At 48.8% G+C, this 12849-nt stretch overlaps 10 protein-coding genes across 10 annotated transcripts; 7 read left to right on the top strand and 3 right to left on the bottom strand.

The window, feature by feature from the left end:
• Positions 1-368: 368 nt before the first annotated feature.
• On the bottom strand, positions 369-926 carry B9G98_00328 (Uncharacterized protein C31H12.03c; the record flags this gene model as incomplete). Its single annotated transcript, XM_024806886.1, has 1 exon — positions 369-926. The coding sequence occupies one exon, from the start codon at positions 924-926 to the stop codon at positions 369-371; it is 558 nt and encodes a 185-aa protein (XP_024662654.1).
• A 217-nt stretch (positions 927-1143) lies between these two features.
• On the top strand, positions 1144-3429 carry B9G98_00327 (Protein SEY1; the record flags this gene model as incomplete). Its single annotated transcript, XM_024806885.1, has 1 exon — positions 1144-3429. The coding sequence occupies one exon, from the start codon at positions 1144-1146 to the stop codon at positions 3427-3429; it is 2286 nt and encodes a 761-aa protein (XP_024662653.1).
• Positions 3430-3598: 169 nt separating this feature from the next.
• On the top strand, positions 3599-4267 carry B9G98_00326 (hypothetical protein; the record flags this gene model as incomplete). The annotated part of the gene is made up of 1 exon (XM_024806884.1): positions 3599-4267. The coding sequence occupies one exon, from the start codon at positions 3599-3601 to the stop codon at positions 4265-4267; it is 669 nt and encodes a 222-aa protein (XP_024662652.1).
• Positions 4268-4620: 353 nt separating this feature from the next.
• Positions 4621-6450, top strand: B9G98_00325 (hypothetical protein; the record flags this gene model as incomplete). The annotated part of the gene is made up of 1 exon (XM_024806883.1): positions 4621-6450. The coding sequence occupies one exon, from the start codon at positions 4621-4623 to the stop codon at positions 6448-6450; it is 1830 nt and encodes a 609-aa protein (XP_024662651.1).
• Positions 6451-6756: 306 nt separating this feature from the next.
• On the top strand, positions 6757-7413 carry B9G98_00324 (5-formyltetrahydrofolate cyclo-ligase; the record flags this gene model as incomplete). Its single annotated transcript, XM_024806882.1, has 1 exon — positions 6757-7413. One exon carries the CDS (start codon positions 6757-6759, stop codon positions 7411-7413), a length of 657 nt encoding a protein of 218 aa, XP_024662650.1.
• Positions 7414-7919: 506 nt separating this feature from the next.
• Positions 7920-9470, top strand: B9G98_00323 (Thiol-specific monooxygenase; the record flags this gene model as incomplete). Its single annotated transcript, XM_024806881.1, has 1 exon — positions 7920-9470. The coding sequence occupies one exon, from the start codon at positions 7920-7922 to the stop codon at positions 9468-9470; it is 1551 nt and encodes a 516-aa protein (XP_024662649.1).
• Positions 9471-9559: 89 nt separating this feature from the next.
• Positions 9560-10282, top strand: B9G98_00322 (Pdp3-interacting factor 1; the record flags this gene model as incomplete). Its single annotated transcript, XM_024806880.1, has 1 exon — positions 9560-10282. The coding sequence occupies one exon, from the start codon at positions 9560-9562 to the stop codon at positions 10280-10282; it is 723 nt and encodes a 240-aa protein (XP_024662648.1).
• A 29-nt stretch (positions 10283-10311) lies between these two features.
• On the bottom strand, positions 10312-10821 carry B9G98_00321 (AP-1 complex subunit sigma-1; the record flags this gene model as incomplete). The annotated part of the gene is made up of 1 exon (XM_024806879.1): positions 10312-10821. The coding sequence occupies exon 1, from the start codon at positions 10789-10791 to the stop codon at positions 10312-10314; it is 480 nt and encodes a 159-aa protein (XP_024662647.1). The 5' UTR covers positions 10792-10821.
• Positions 10822-10844: 23 nt separating this feature from the next.
• Positions 10845-11525, bottom strand: B9G98_00320 (DNA-dependent metalloprotease WSS1; the record flags this gene model as incomplete). The annotated part of the gene is made up of 1 exon (XM_024806878.1): positions 10845-11525. One exon carries the CDS (start codon positions 11523-11525, stop codon positions 10845-10847), a length of 681 nt encoding a protein of 226 aa, XP_024662646.1.
• Positions 11526-11609: 84 nt separating this feature from the next.
• B9G98_00319 (hypothetical protein) lies at positions 11610-12836 on the top strand (the record flags this gene model as incomplete). Its single annotated transcript, XM_024806877.1, has 1 exon — positions 11610-12836. One exon carries the CDS (start codon positions 11610-11612, stop codon positions 12834-12836), a length of 1227 nt encoding a protein of 408 aa, XP_024662645.1.
• Positions 12837-12849: the final 13 nt, after the last annotated feature.

Raw genomic sequence — 12849 nt, 5'->3', positions numbered from 1 at the left:
TCAGCTCGGGCAAACCGGAGGCCTTGTTGAGAGTTAGTCAATTTGCTTACTGCCCTGCAGCATTGAGTTCGCTTTCCCAATTAAGTAATTCGTTAACGCTCTGTGCATTATCATGGAAAATCATCCAGTTGGGCGGTTAACCATGATCGAAATGGAGCTTTTTTTTCAAAGATACCTTAAATATTCGAGCAGCTAAGCATCGGCCCAGACTATATCCTGGACCAACCCAGCCCCGAGATACATATACTTATTAAACTACAGAAACGGGGACTTGCTCTGGCAATCAAAACATGGCTCTCTAGAGTGGCCTGGCCCCCAGCCACCAAGATTCGGGGTCTCAGACCACACCTTGGGTTCCTCTAGACCCCTTAGGCTGACACCTTCTTCCCATTGCCCTTGACTCGCCGCTTGCGGTGTGCAGGCTTGAATGTGACAAGTTTCTTGGCCTCGTTAATGTCCGCTAGACCGAATTGACGAATCCGCTTGAGGCGGAGCTCAGTGTCGGTCGGATCGGTGGCAAAGCGCTTGTGTCGTTTCAGCCGCTGCTCCAATTCGTCGATAACCCGCTGCTGGGCTTCGGCCTGGCTCATTTCCGGCTCTTCGGGCTCTGCAGGCTCCTCGACCTCCGCTGCCTGCGTGGTCTCGGCTTGAGCAGTCTCTCTGTCTGCAGTCGAGCTGGGGCCCTCTTCTCCGGGCTGCTCGCCTCCAGCAGCTTCCACTGGCACCGTAGAATCGCCCGTCGAGTTGTCCTCTGCCGCAGGCTCAGTCGCGTCTCCAGAGACTGCGTCACCGGCCGGCTCGCCCTTCGCGGCATCGTCCGCCTCGAGTCGATTCACAAGCTCCGATTTGGTGCCAGATAGCGGCAGGTCTCGCTCCTTCAGCAGCTCCTTGAGCTCGCTAACCTTAAGCTTCGTGTAGTCTGTCATTTTCGGCCGATGTGTAAGCTGGAGATTTCGCTGGATATATATATGCTTTTCCTAAGTAGGGCTTGATGCTACTATTTTATTATACGCTCAGAGTCATTGAACTGACAGAATGTCTATGCTAAACACAATTGTACCCCGCCATTAGGCTCCCAACGCTACATCTTTCCTCGGATCCTTCATTCCCCCACCTCCCTTTGTAATCCCCACAATCGCAACTATGGGGAAAGCATTTCAGGTTATTGACGAGAACAAAACGTTCAGTAGCGATCTCGCGAATTACTTCAAGGATGGGAATCTTGCTGAGAGTGGTCTGAACTACCACCTGGTCTCGGTCTTCGGGTCGCAGAGCACCGGCAAGTCGACGCTTCTCAACGCACTGTTCGACACGGAGTTCGGAGTTATGGACGAAAAAGCGCGAGGACAAACAACAAAAGGAATCTGGATGGGTGCCGCATCCCAAAAGTCTTCTAATTCCAAGGCCGATATCATTATATTAGACGTTGAAGGCACAGATGGGCGGGAACGCGGTGAGGACCAAGACTTTGAGCGTAAAGCAGCTCTCTTCGCTCTCGCTACTAGTGAAGTGCTCATTGTGAATATGTGGGAATCCCAAGTCGGCCTCTACCAGGGCGCAAACATGGGTCTGCTCAAAACTGTGTTCGAAGTCAACTTGTCCTTGTTCCAGGCCGCCAACAAGAAATCTCCGAAATCTCGCATCTTGTTTGTTATTCGTGACTTTTTGGGCAACACTCCTCTGGAGAACCTCGCAGAGACTTTGCTGGCGGATCTAAGCAAGCATTGGCATAGCCTGGCCAAACCCAGCCCGGAGCTGGAAAACTCGAAAATTTCTGACTTTTTTGACATTGACTTCTCGACTCTGCCCCACAAAGTTCTCCTTCCAGAAAAATTCTCTGAAGCAGTCGATCACTTGAGAGAACGGTTCCTGGACGAGACCCACAAAGAGTTCGTCTTCCATGAGGATTATCACAGAAACGTTCCATTGGATGGCTGGCCAATGTACGCCGGCCAAATCTGGGAACAAATTGAGCTCAATAAGGACCTGGATCTGCCCACCCAGCAGATTTTAGTCGCCCGTTTCCGCTGTGTCGATATTGCAAACCAAGCATGGGCACAGTTCAACAGCGACCTTGAGCAGTTGGACGCTCCTTTCGGCACAGACACTTTGATCGAGAACTTTGGGCCTCCTCTTGGTTCTATTCGCACTAAAGCATTACACACTTATGACGAACTAGCGAGTCGCTACACTAAAACTATCTACGCTGAGAATCGATTTGAGCTTCTGGGCAAGATTGACGGACTCCTCACCAGCTATTATCGCTCCCAGCTGGCCGCAATCCAAACGTCTGTTTTAGCTATTTTCTGGGCCTCTCTTTCGAAGCGCGATCCATCGGTGCCGTTTCACAAATCATTGCTTGCGGTTGAGATGTTTGCCAAAGAAAGCTATCACGCGGCTGCCCTCGAAGCTACAATTGACAAGGACTTTTATTCCTTCTCAGTTGAAGAAGCAACTTTTTTTGACGTTCTGAGCAGCGAGGTTTCAAAAGCCCGAAAACAAGAGATGGCTACTATTGCAACAAAACTAGGCAAGCAAGTAAAACGTCAGCTTGGGGCAAAGCTTCCTGCCATTCTTACTTCTGCCGATGAAAATACCTGGGATAAGGTTCAGAAACTAATGGAAACCGAAATCTCAGCTATTCTTGTCCCCTATGATGGTGGAAGCGATTTCCACCTCGGTGGTGATGCTAAAGACAATGCTCAAGGTAAAGGGACCGTTGAAAAAGCCGCATGGGCAGCCCTAGATGCTCAACTGAAAGATTACACTCGTGAAGAATGGCTTATGGCTCGATTAAGGGATCGATTTGAGGACAAGTTCAGGTATGACGCAGAGGGTATTCCTGTAGTTTGGACGCAAGGGGACGATGTCCAGGCAGCGTATATTCGCTCACGCGATCATGCCTTGCTGCTTCTTCCCGTCCTCTCGAGCGCCAAATTACAAGACGGTACTGTTCTGCGTAAGCCAGAGCATCTCAGTTCTGAAAATGACGATGAGATAGACTATGAAGAGCTTGTGGACCCAGCGACGGCCGAGTCATTGAGAGCGCAGTTCAAGCGGTTCGCTGACACTGCATTTGTTGATGCTAAACGTGCAGTAGCCCAGTCTGCGTCCCATGTGCCTTACTACATGTGGCTGGTCGTTTTGGTTCTTGGCTGGAACGAGTTCATGATGGTGCTCAGAAACCCGCTGCTGGTTGTTCTACTGCTCATGCTTGGTACGGGTGCTTATTTTGTGGTTTCAATGAATCTTGGAGGTCCAGTATTATCTGTGGCTGATGCAATGATTCAAAGAGTCACCGAAGAAGCCAAGAAACGTGCTCGCGAATACTTGATTGAACAAGACAACCGGGAGGTACCTATTGAGCTCCAAGATTTATCCAAAAAGGAGAACCCCAGGCAGGAAGAAACCACTCCGGCCAGCGAATAGACTATAGTCCCCGCGTTTTTTTCGTATTTGCAATAGTTTCGCAATATTTTATAGACCCTGCATTGGGGCCTGCATGTTTAAGGGCCGTCTACCCTGAAGCCTGCATCGAACTCCACTCTTACAAGTGGGAACTTACGATATTGCAGAATCTGCCCACTGATCAACCGCCATGCACCAATCGTCTATTGCCGCCTATCTGGCGGCCTTTTGTTTGGAGGCGCTAGCAATTGCCACCTGCCAGCAGTCGCTGAGCGCGCCGTGGCTCAAATCAGAGACTGAGAGCATCAGCCTAACCAAGCGGTGTATCCAGGGCTTTTGCGAGAGCTTCCCGCCACCGCAGTACTGCTATTCTAATTCTTCGTTCTGCGGCAGCTGGAAGACCTGTGGCTTCCTGACGGCACTGTCCTTTATTCTTAATGCAGCGGTCCTGCTAGTGCTTGCTTTCAGCCTTCTATTCAAGCGTCGAAAAAAGACGGTGGTCCTTGTTCGAAACCTCCTTTTTGTGTCGATCATATTTCAGCTGGTTACCCTGGTGGGCCTGCCTATAGTCGTCGATTCGGCCGACCTGTTTCGCAAGCAAGATTGGCAGTGGGCGGGCGGCTACTACATGCTTCTTTCGTCCGCAACCTGCGGATTGTTTCTGCTTTGTGAGATGATGGTGTTTCGTAGCATTGTCAAGCTCCACGACGATCATGAAATGGATAGTGATGAGGAGGACTCACATTTTAGTGAGACCCTCGACCAGGTCTCAATTGACGAAAACGTGCCCGAGGAGCAGCTTGACTTTTATATATTCAATAAGCAAGCTCGTCGCTCGGCACTGAACAGATATACATGACCCTATTTATCGATGTAAACAAGAGCCTTGTAGCTTTGAGACTTAACGACGCACAGATCAAATATAAGCGTGCGGGGTAGCAAACCTACTCCCAATAATATGTTCCCCATGACCCTGTACACTCTCATCATACCTTATCCACCCCACCAACAGTGGTGTCCAACACCTTTATTAGACTTTCCCCACAGTCCAGAACCCTGTGGGTCTGAGCGGACGGTTGCAACATGTGAACCCTAGCCCACAATTTTGGTAGCTAATTTGGGACAATATTTACACATAACATCTCACTTGACGGATCTTGGACGCTGCAGCCTTCACGCTAAAATTCAGCTTGGTACTAGAGACGTACGACTATGACACGATACGCTGAGATAGGTGCTGATGACCCTGTTCAGGAAGAGAACTCGTTCTCCGAGAACGAGGCAGACGTTCTGGAGGAACCACAAACAACGAAATCCCAAATCCGAATGAGGCCTATTGACGACGAAAACGAGTTTGATTTCGAGGTGGCACCAATGCCTTCTGCTGTTTTGAGATCGCCTGCTCGCGGCGACATCGACGATACGCTAGACTTGGTTCAAACACCAGATGTGACCGCAATTGAGGCAGATGCTGCCTCGCCCACCAGGTCTTTCAAACACCTTGGAGCATATGTGTCCTCGCCTGAGCGTCACCAGGAAATAAGTGAGGAAAACGCCTACCTTTCTCCCATGCAGGCGGCCTCGGGGTCGCCCAAACGCATGGTGCGCTCGGAGTCGGAAATCCAGTATTTCGACGAAAACGCTCAGCATCTTCCTTCTGAGCTCGCAAATATTGTGGAATACAACGAAGATGACATCCATCATCCGGTACCTACTTCTGGTCGTCCAGATATATATGAGCTCGACCCGGGCCAGTTCTTCCCCGAGGACGATCCTGTTAATGATCCCAGTGACGAAGAAATCGATCCCGACACTGTTTTGAACGATACATCTAGAGCAACGGCTGGATTTGGTAATATTATCCAACCGACAAGAGTTGAGTACCAAGCTGCTGAAGAACCAGATGAAGATATCAGTGCCATGTACCCAGACGCCGTGTTCTACCCAGCTCCGGTACCCGCCCAGCTTCGTTTACCACCATTGCTCTCTCGACGGACAAATAAGGCTGCAGTTTGGAGAAGAAAGCGCTCGTCTCGTGTATTTGACGGTATGATGTCCGATAGCCAATCCATGTGGGGCATCAGCCCTCTAACTGCCGAACTATCTGCTGTTCGAATCAGCGAAAGCGGTGAACTTCACAACCCTGATAACTCTGCAGAAATGTACGCGGCAGAGGATGATCTGGAGAGTGTTGTTCCCGACTCTGATAGTGAGCGAGCTACGATTCTGAGTGACAGCAACAGCTACCAGGATCTAGGAGACTTTTATCGAGATGGCAACAATAAGAACGCTAAAACCACAAAGTTTAAAAAGAAAAGCAAGTTCTGGGTCCAAAAGAGCTGGCAAAACTTCACACATAAAAGCGGAGAGCCCATGGAACCAGGTGATGATGGCGATGACGGTATTGGCGAGCTTGATGAGATTTATCAGCCCAAGGATGAGAACGATCTGGCATTCACGCGCTTCGACAAACATGTCATTGATCAACATACCAAATTGTTCCAGTCTGGCGGTGTGTATGGCAATATCAGAGCCGCCGCCGACGGCAACCCGCCATCTCTTATTGAAGAGATAGAAATTCGCCGGGCAGGCCGCAAAATTCAGCATCAAGTAATGCTCAAAGAATCAGATATGCTAGAGCATAGTCGTCATGGGTTTGCAGTTCACCCTGTGGATCAAGTGCATCAGCCCAGTCTCTTGGAGCTACAGTTGCTTGCCGACCACGATTACTCTAACCGCAGAGAGTGGCATATGCAGGCGTCAAAGAAGGTAGCAAACCGGGCTCATCCAGACGAGACGCTACAACAGCGCAGGCTCCGCCTGAAAACCGAGCGAGCCAACGGTTCCAATTCTAGAGAGCCTCCACAAGAGAGTCTGGCAGCCCGTAAAGCGCGGCTCCGACGTGGCCGCCAGGCCATGTCTAATACCATCAGCCAGACCAGTATCCCTGATAATGCATCCATGGTGCCTGGTCCCGAGAACACCCCAGCGCTTGAGAACGAGAATTTCGATATGGTTCGTGCTGTAGCTTTGCATATGTAAAAGACATATTTATTTTTTTGCCTAACTCAGAAGATCTGTGAATTCACAAAGTTCAAAGGCCCTAATTTTCTTGTTCTAGGTAAACCCAACATAGACACCAATAAGCTACTACTCGCAAGTTTCCGAATTGCCTCTCGGTGGCCCAGTTGGCTAAGGCGCGAGACTGTAATGTTTCCTCATTGATATCTTGAGATCGGGTGTTCGACTCACCCCCGAGAGAATTTTTTTTAAATCATTTTTTGGACCATTGAGTTTTGCTAATTTTTAAAATATCCCTAGTAGTTTTCCAAGAAAAGTTTAAAGTTCATGCCATCTCGGGCTTTCCCGTCTCTGCAACCCAACATGCTTATGAAAAGAGCCCTCCGAAAGTCTGTGGCAGAGAAGCTTTCGCAATTGACGGCTCAGACGATTAAAACAGAAAGTATTGCTAATGCCAATTCGTTAGCGAGCCTTCCAGAATATATGGAAGCACAGAATATTGCAGTTTACTTGCATATGGACGATGGAGAAGCCAGGACAGACACAATCATCACTAAAATATTTGATGATGGAAAATCACTGTTTTTGCCGAAAATTGTGCCTTTGAAAAATATGGAGCCCCAATTTCCGAATCAGAAAACACATCTTGTTATGAAACATGTCAAGTCCCAGACTGAGATCGACGCATTAACCCCACAAGGACGATATAGGCTGAGAGAGCCCGAGAAGGGGGAGAACTGCTTTGCCAGGGGTGGTCTGGACCTGATAATTTTGCCAGCTGTGGCCTACACTAAAACCTGCCAGAGGTTAGGACACGGTAAGGGATTTTACGACTCTTTTATTCAGGAGCATATAAAAGTGACTGGGAACAAGCCCAAATTGGTCGGAGTCGGATTGAGCCCTCAGCTGGTTGAAAGCATACCTACTGAAAGCCATGATGAGCATTTAGATGCGGTTGTAGTTGCTGGACATCTATATAAATAAATTAATTGTCTAGTGTGGACACCAGGGTGATGTTGTCACCTTTTAATAGGAGCTCGCCTAGATCGCGACGGTCGCCAGTTTTCTGATTAACCTCGACAGCCGAGCCAAGCACCAGGTTCATAAACTCGTCGAACCCTTCAATCACTCCTTCCATTCTGCACTCTGTTTGCTCAAAAAGCCAAACAGTTACCCGCGCTTGCCGCTCCATGTACGTGAAAAGAACATTGATTGGAGGCAGAATTTTGGCTGCGGAGAGACTCATGTGTAGTAAGCTAGAAGGAAGGCAGACTTAAATGGAGCGGTGTGAGGACAAAGGCCGAGCAAATTGCAGCCATCTGGGCAACCTCTTTTATATAATCCAATACAAACATTGGATCCGTAGATAATCTGTCTAAACATCCTCCTCGGTCCCACGTGATATTACTTGAGATTTGCGCAATCTGCGGCAATATGCACATGTGGATTTCGTATTTAGATTACCCATTTGGCTTTATGAATGGACCCGTATGACGGAAATCGGTAACTCTGATCTTTTGAATAAACGTGTTGCAATCATTGGGGCGGGTCCGAGCGGTGCAATTGCGTTAACTAGTTTTCTTCGACAAGGATTCAAGCATGTGACAGTGTTTGAGAAACGACCAGTCGCTGGCGGCACGTGGAGTCTTGATGAGGATCTAGGGTTCAAACCTGATAGTACTAAATTGCCAATTGGCAAGTCTAGAACTGAAGCTCAACCACCGACCGTTGTGCCTGAAGAGGCAGACAGTGCGACTTTTGCCCAACCTTTCTCCAAATGCAGCGACCCGAGAGAGTTACGTTACGACGAGAGTTCAATGTATCCCTCAGTGGAAACTAACATCTTGGCAGAATTCATGGCGTTTACAGAGAAACCATTCGAACGCCAGGTTGCTCCTTGCGCTCGAAAATATGGAAAGCAGCACGATTTTCGGACTCACAAAGTAGTCCGCAAGTACGTGCTTGAACTTTTCGAAGGCAAAGAAGAGTACTTGCAGTTCAATACTACAGTCGAAAAAGCACTTCAGTTGGATGGCCCTGGTTCGCAGTGGCATCTCACGCTACGTCGACACTGCTATGGCAGCACGACAGAAGAGTGGTGGACAGAGGATTTTGACTATCTGTATGCTGCAAGTGGCCGCTTCAGTGTACCACGTATTCCGCATATACCTGGTCTTGAAAGAGTACTCAAGCAGTTGCCAAGAGAATCGGTCATTCATACGAAGGTTTACCGAGACCCTGAGATATTTCGCAACAAGAACGTGTTGCTGGTCGGGGCATCATGGAGCAATGCAGATGTTGCACATGCTATTGCTGATATTGCCAACAAACCCGTGCACTTATCGTTCAATACAATCCTCCAGCATACAGTTCCTGCTTTCAAGCAACCGTTCATTGTTGCCCATACTGGCATCAAGCGTGTGACACTCAATTCCAATGGCAAATCTTTGAACGTCGAATTCAATTCTAAAGAGGTTATCAGTGGGATAGAAAAGGTTGTATTTGGAACAGGATACCATATTGCCTACCCTTACTTGGAAGAGTATTTGAATCTATATGGTGGGATCTGGCACGGTGAGAGGGCAACGAAAAATCTTTACTGGTCAACATGGTGGAAACACGATTCGTCGCTGGTAATTTCGTCAATTGTCACAGACGGAATCACCTGGCGAGCAATTGAAGCCCAAGCAAGAGCCACAGCTTACCTGTGGTCTGGGTTCCCTGGCTCTCAACCGTTCACCATTGAGGAAGCCGAGCAGTGGGAGAATGATCGTCGGAAATTAAATCTGAGAGATTTCCACTTGTGGTGGCCACAATACGCAGAATTTATCGCTGGGATCACAAAAGTGGGCACCGGTGGCACCCGATTCCCTGGCCAAGATATCGATACCCACTCCTATAACGATCTTTTCATCCGCTCTTTAACACTAAAAGGCGAGCAATGGGCTAGCGAGAGTGAAAAACGATGCAAAAACAAGCTTGCGCTTCAAACCTATGAGCAGACGTCCGAACAGCTGGAAGCCCGGAAAATCGTCGCTTAGTTTTCATGCAGGCACCTGCATGATACTCTGATTTTAGTCACCAGCAGAACAATGATAAATAGCTAACCCCTTTACCGGTTAATCATACAATGGCCACTCCAGCGCTCGCTACCCACCCGAAAATCATCTTGTTCACTGATTTTGACGGGACCGTTACTGCGCAAGACTCCAATGATTTCTTGACGGACAATCTGGGATTCGGTGTTAAAAAACGCAAGGAACTAGGCAAGCAAGTTATTGACGGCACTCTGCACTTTAGAGATGCATTCCAACAGATGCTGGATAGCATCGACACTCCTTTTGACAAGTGTGCCGAAGCCCTGCTAGAGAACATTGAATTAGATTCGGGCTTCAAGGATTTCTACTTCTGGTCACGCGAAAATAACGTGCCCGTGGTCGTTGTGTCTTCCGGCATGGAGCCACTGATTCGAAAGCTGCTGGCAAAATTGGTGGGTGATGCTGCGAACGATATTCAGATCATTGCTAACCACGTCGACGTCAAGCCAGACGGCTCCTGGAGTATTGTTTTCCGTGACCCGGAAAGCGGGTTTGGTCACGACAAGGCCAAATCAATCAGGCCCTATGCGGAGAAGTCGGACCGGCCGTTTTTGCTCTATGCTGGCGACGGCATTTCGGATTTGAGTGCTGCGAAGGAGACCGACTTGCTGTTCGCCAAAAATGGGTGCGATCTTGTTGACTACCTCGAGAAGAACAAAATCCCTTACAACGGATTTGATTCATACAATGACATTTCCAAGGCCATTAAAAAGCTGCACAATGAAGAGGTCGCCTTAGATGCACTACGCGGTTAGATTTATACATAGAATATAGATTATAAGTGTTAGGCACTACCAAGAAGCCGAGACATGCCGTCCTCTTCCTGCTCTGCAATTTCAAGAGCATCTTGCTGGCTGATTCGCCTAAACCCTTCACTTTTCGATGACTCTTGTAGTTCGCCCGCGATCAAGAGCTCATCGAGGATGTAATAGGCCTTTTGGAAGTTGAAAATGATGTCGAGCTCACAAACGTTGCCGTAGTATTTGTCCATCTGCTCGACATAGCGATGAATGACCTCTAATGCGATAAGCTCGTTATCGTCTGCCTCGATGCCTGCCACGAAAAACAAGGAAGCATAGCGGCGGTACACGATCTTCGAGTTCTTGTACTCGATGAAGTTGCACATCTTGTTCCGCCGGCCCAGCACCAAGGTGGTCACCTCCTTGACAATCTTGTTCTTTTCTTTCAAACTATAGGTCTCAAACCACTTTGACAACCGCACTTTGCCCTGCCGGGAAAGCAGCAGCATATACTGGAACGCCATTGAGTTCACGTCAGGTTGCTGACATCAACGCCGAAAGGGTGAAATAAATAAAGTTAGGTCAAGTCTACAAAGCACTGCTTCTTAGTTAAATCAACAATTTGGCTTTCGCTGGAATGCCATTGCCGGGCGGACTTGTAGAACTCCTCGGCCGTGATTTCCTCTACGCCAAGATCGTCAAAGTCCACTGGAGCGCACATCTTATCGGCCATCCGACGCTTTTCTGCGGCATCGGCCAATATACTGCGGACGTCGCCCTCCTTAGCTCTGCCTCCTAGTTTTCTTCCTCGTGGACGTGAAGCTTTCAGTACAGGGCGGGGTCTGGCCGAGCCACCAAGCCGCTGGCCAGCGCCAATAAATAGATCTCCTTTGAACCCTTTTGCTCTCATAGAAAACATCTCATTTTTGTAGGACTCGAACACGCTGAAAAACCGCGTATTGTGTGGTCCGACTGTGTTATGAGCCAGCTCGTGAAGCATGGTTTCTAAGACGCTCTCGAAATCAAGAAAACTGGTAGTATCATGAGAATACCGAAGCCTTAGGCTGATACAAATCCCTTTGCCGTAGTTTGTACCGTATAAATTAGGGTTTTTGGGGAAGAACTCAGTCAACTTGCCAACTTTCAGGCCATGCCTTCTCATAATGGGCTTGACGTACGACGCAACTTTATCAATTAATTCTTTAGCATACTCACGGTTTTCTTGGCGCTGTAAAACATGGACATCGCCGATTTCCATAGGTCCTTATGCCCAGAGCGGGAAAATTAAGACAGGAAATACAAAACGTAAACCTCCCATTCTACCCCAAGTCTTTTTTGTCGAATGGATTGGGATCGCTTTACTCAGGCCGTGAGTGGCGTGGCTTCGTCTGTTTCAAGCACAGTCAAGCAAGTCGGATCAGTAGTTTCTGATCAAGTGTACGGCACTGTGGCATCGATGTCTGATTTCGCTGCTCGGTCTCCGCCACCGCCCCCTCCCCCCAGCGACAGTTTCGTTGATAGAATGTATGACACCATTGCCGCCCACAAAAAGGTGTGCGCTGCAATGGCTACCGTTGTTACTGGCACTGCGTTATATATGGTGTACAGTGGCAATACGACAAAGAGAAGACGCCGCAGGTTGGCTTGTCGGGCCCAAGACGGTGGCCGTCATGAAGTGGTGCTTTTAGCCGGATCGCCAAGCGAACCCCTGGTGCGCCTGGTGGCCCAGGACTTGAATGTGCGTGGTTTTATTGTATACATTCTTTGTACGCCTGGAGAAGATGATCTGGTGGCCAGAGAAAAGTGTTCAGATATTCGCCCCTTGGTAGTTCCAAGTTATGATGCCCAAGCCATTAGCCAGGTTGCCAACCGGTTCGATGAAATTTTGAGTGCTCCCGTTGCTTCCTTTTCTGGTGCCACGCCGCATCGATTGAAGCTGGCTGCTGTGGTCCTCATTCCCGATCTATTTTATCCAGTTGGTCCTGTCGAAGCGCTCTCTCCCCAGGTTTGGAACCAGACATTGAATACCAAAGTCTTGATGCCCTTGAATATGCTTAGTGGTGGATTCCTCAACGTTGTTCGTCGTCACCAGGCCCGAATCATCTTCATGATGCCGTCTATCATGAGCTCTTTAGAGCCCGCTTTTCATGCCGCAGAATCATTGTGTGCGGCCGCAGTGGACTCGCTGGCGTTGACACTGTCCCGTGAATTAGAACCACAGGGTGTGCCGGTAATCCATCTCAAGCTTGGCTCTTTCGACACAGGCAATCGTCGGGTCAGCGAGCGTCAGATCATCAAAAATATGCGTGCTGATGTGCTGGCCTGGCCTGAACAGGTCCGCCATTTGTATGGCAACGCATATACTGGTTCAGCATACCTGCAAACTAATCGCACCAGAGGATCCAGACTGAGAGTGCTGCATCATGCTTTGTTCGACGCAATCACCGCTTCAACCCCGCGGGTGGTTTATGCCGGCCGTGGTAGCTACGCCTACGAGCTCTTTGCAAGAATGGTACCCGAGCGGCTTCTAACGTGGATTTTGGCACCTGGCGATAACGATCTAGAATAATCAAAGTGATTAA

The sequence above is a fragment of the Wickerhamiella sorbophila genome (assembly GCF_002251995.1).
Source record: "Wickerhamiella sorbophila strain DS02 chromosome Unknown contig1, whole genome shotgun sequence".
In the NCBI taxonomy this organism is placed as follows: Eukaryota; Fungi; Ascomycota; class Dipodascomycetes; order Dipodascales; family Trichomonascaceae; genus Wickerhamiella; species Wickerhamiella sorbophila.
This window is presented reverse-complemented; position numbering and strand designations above follow the sequence as displayed.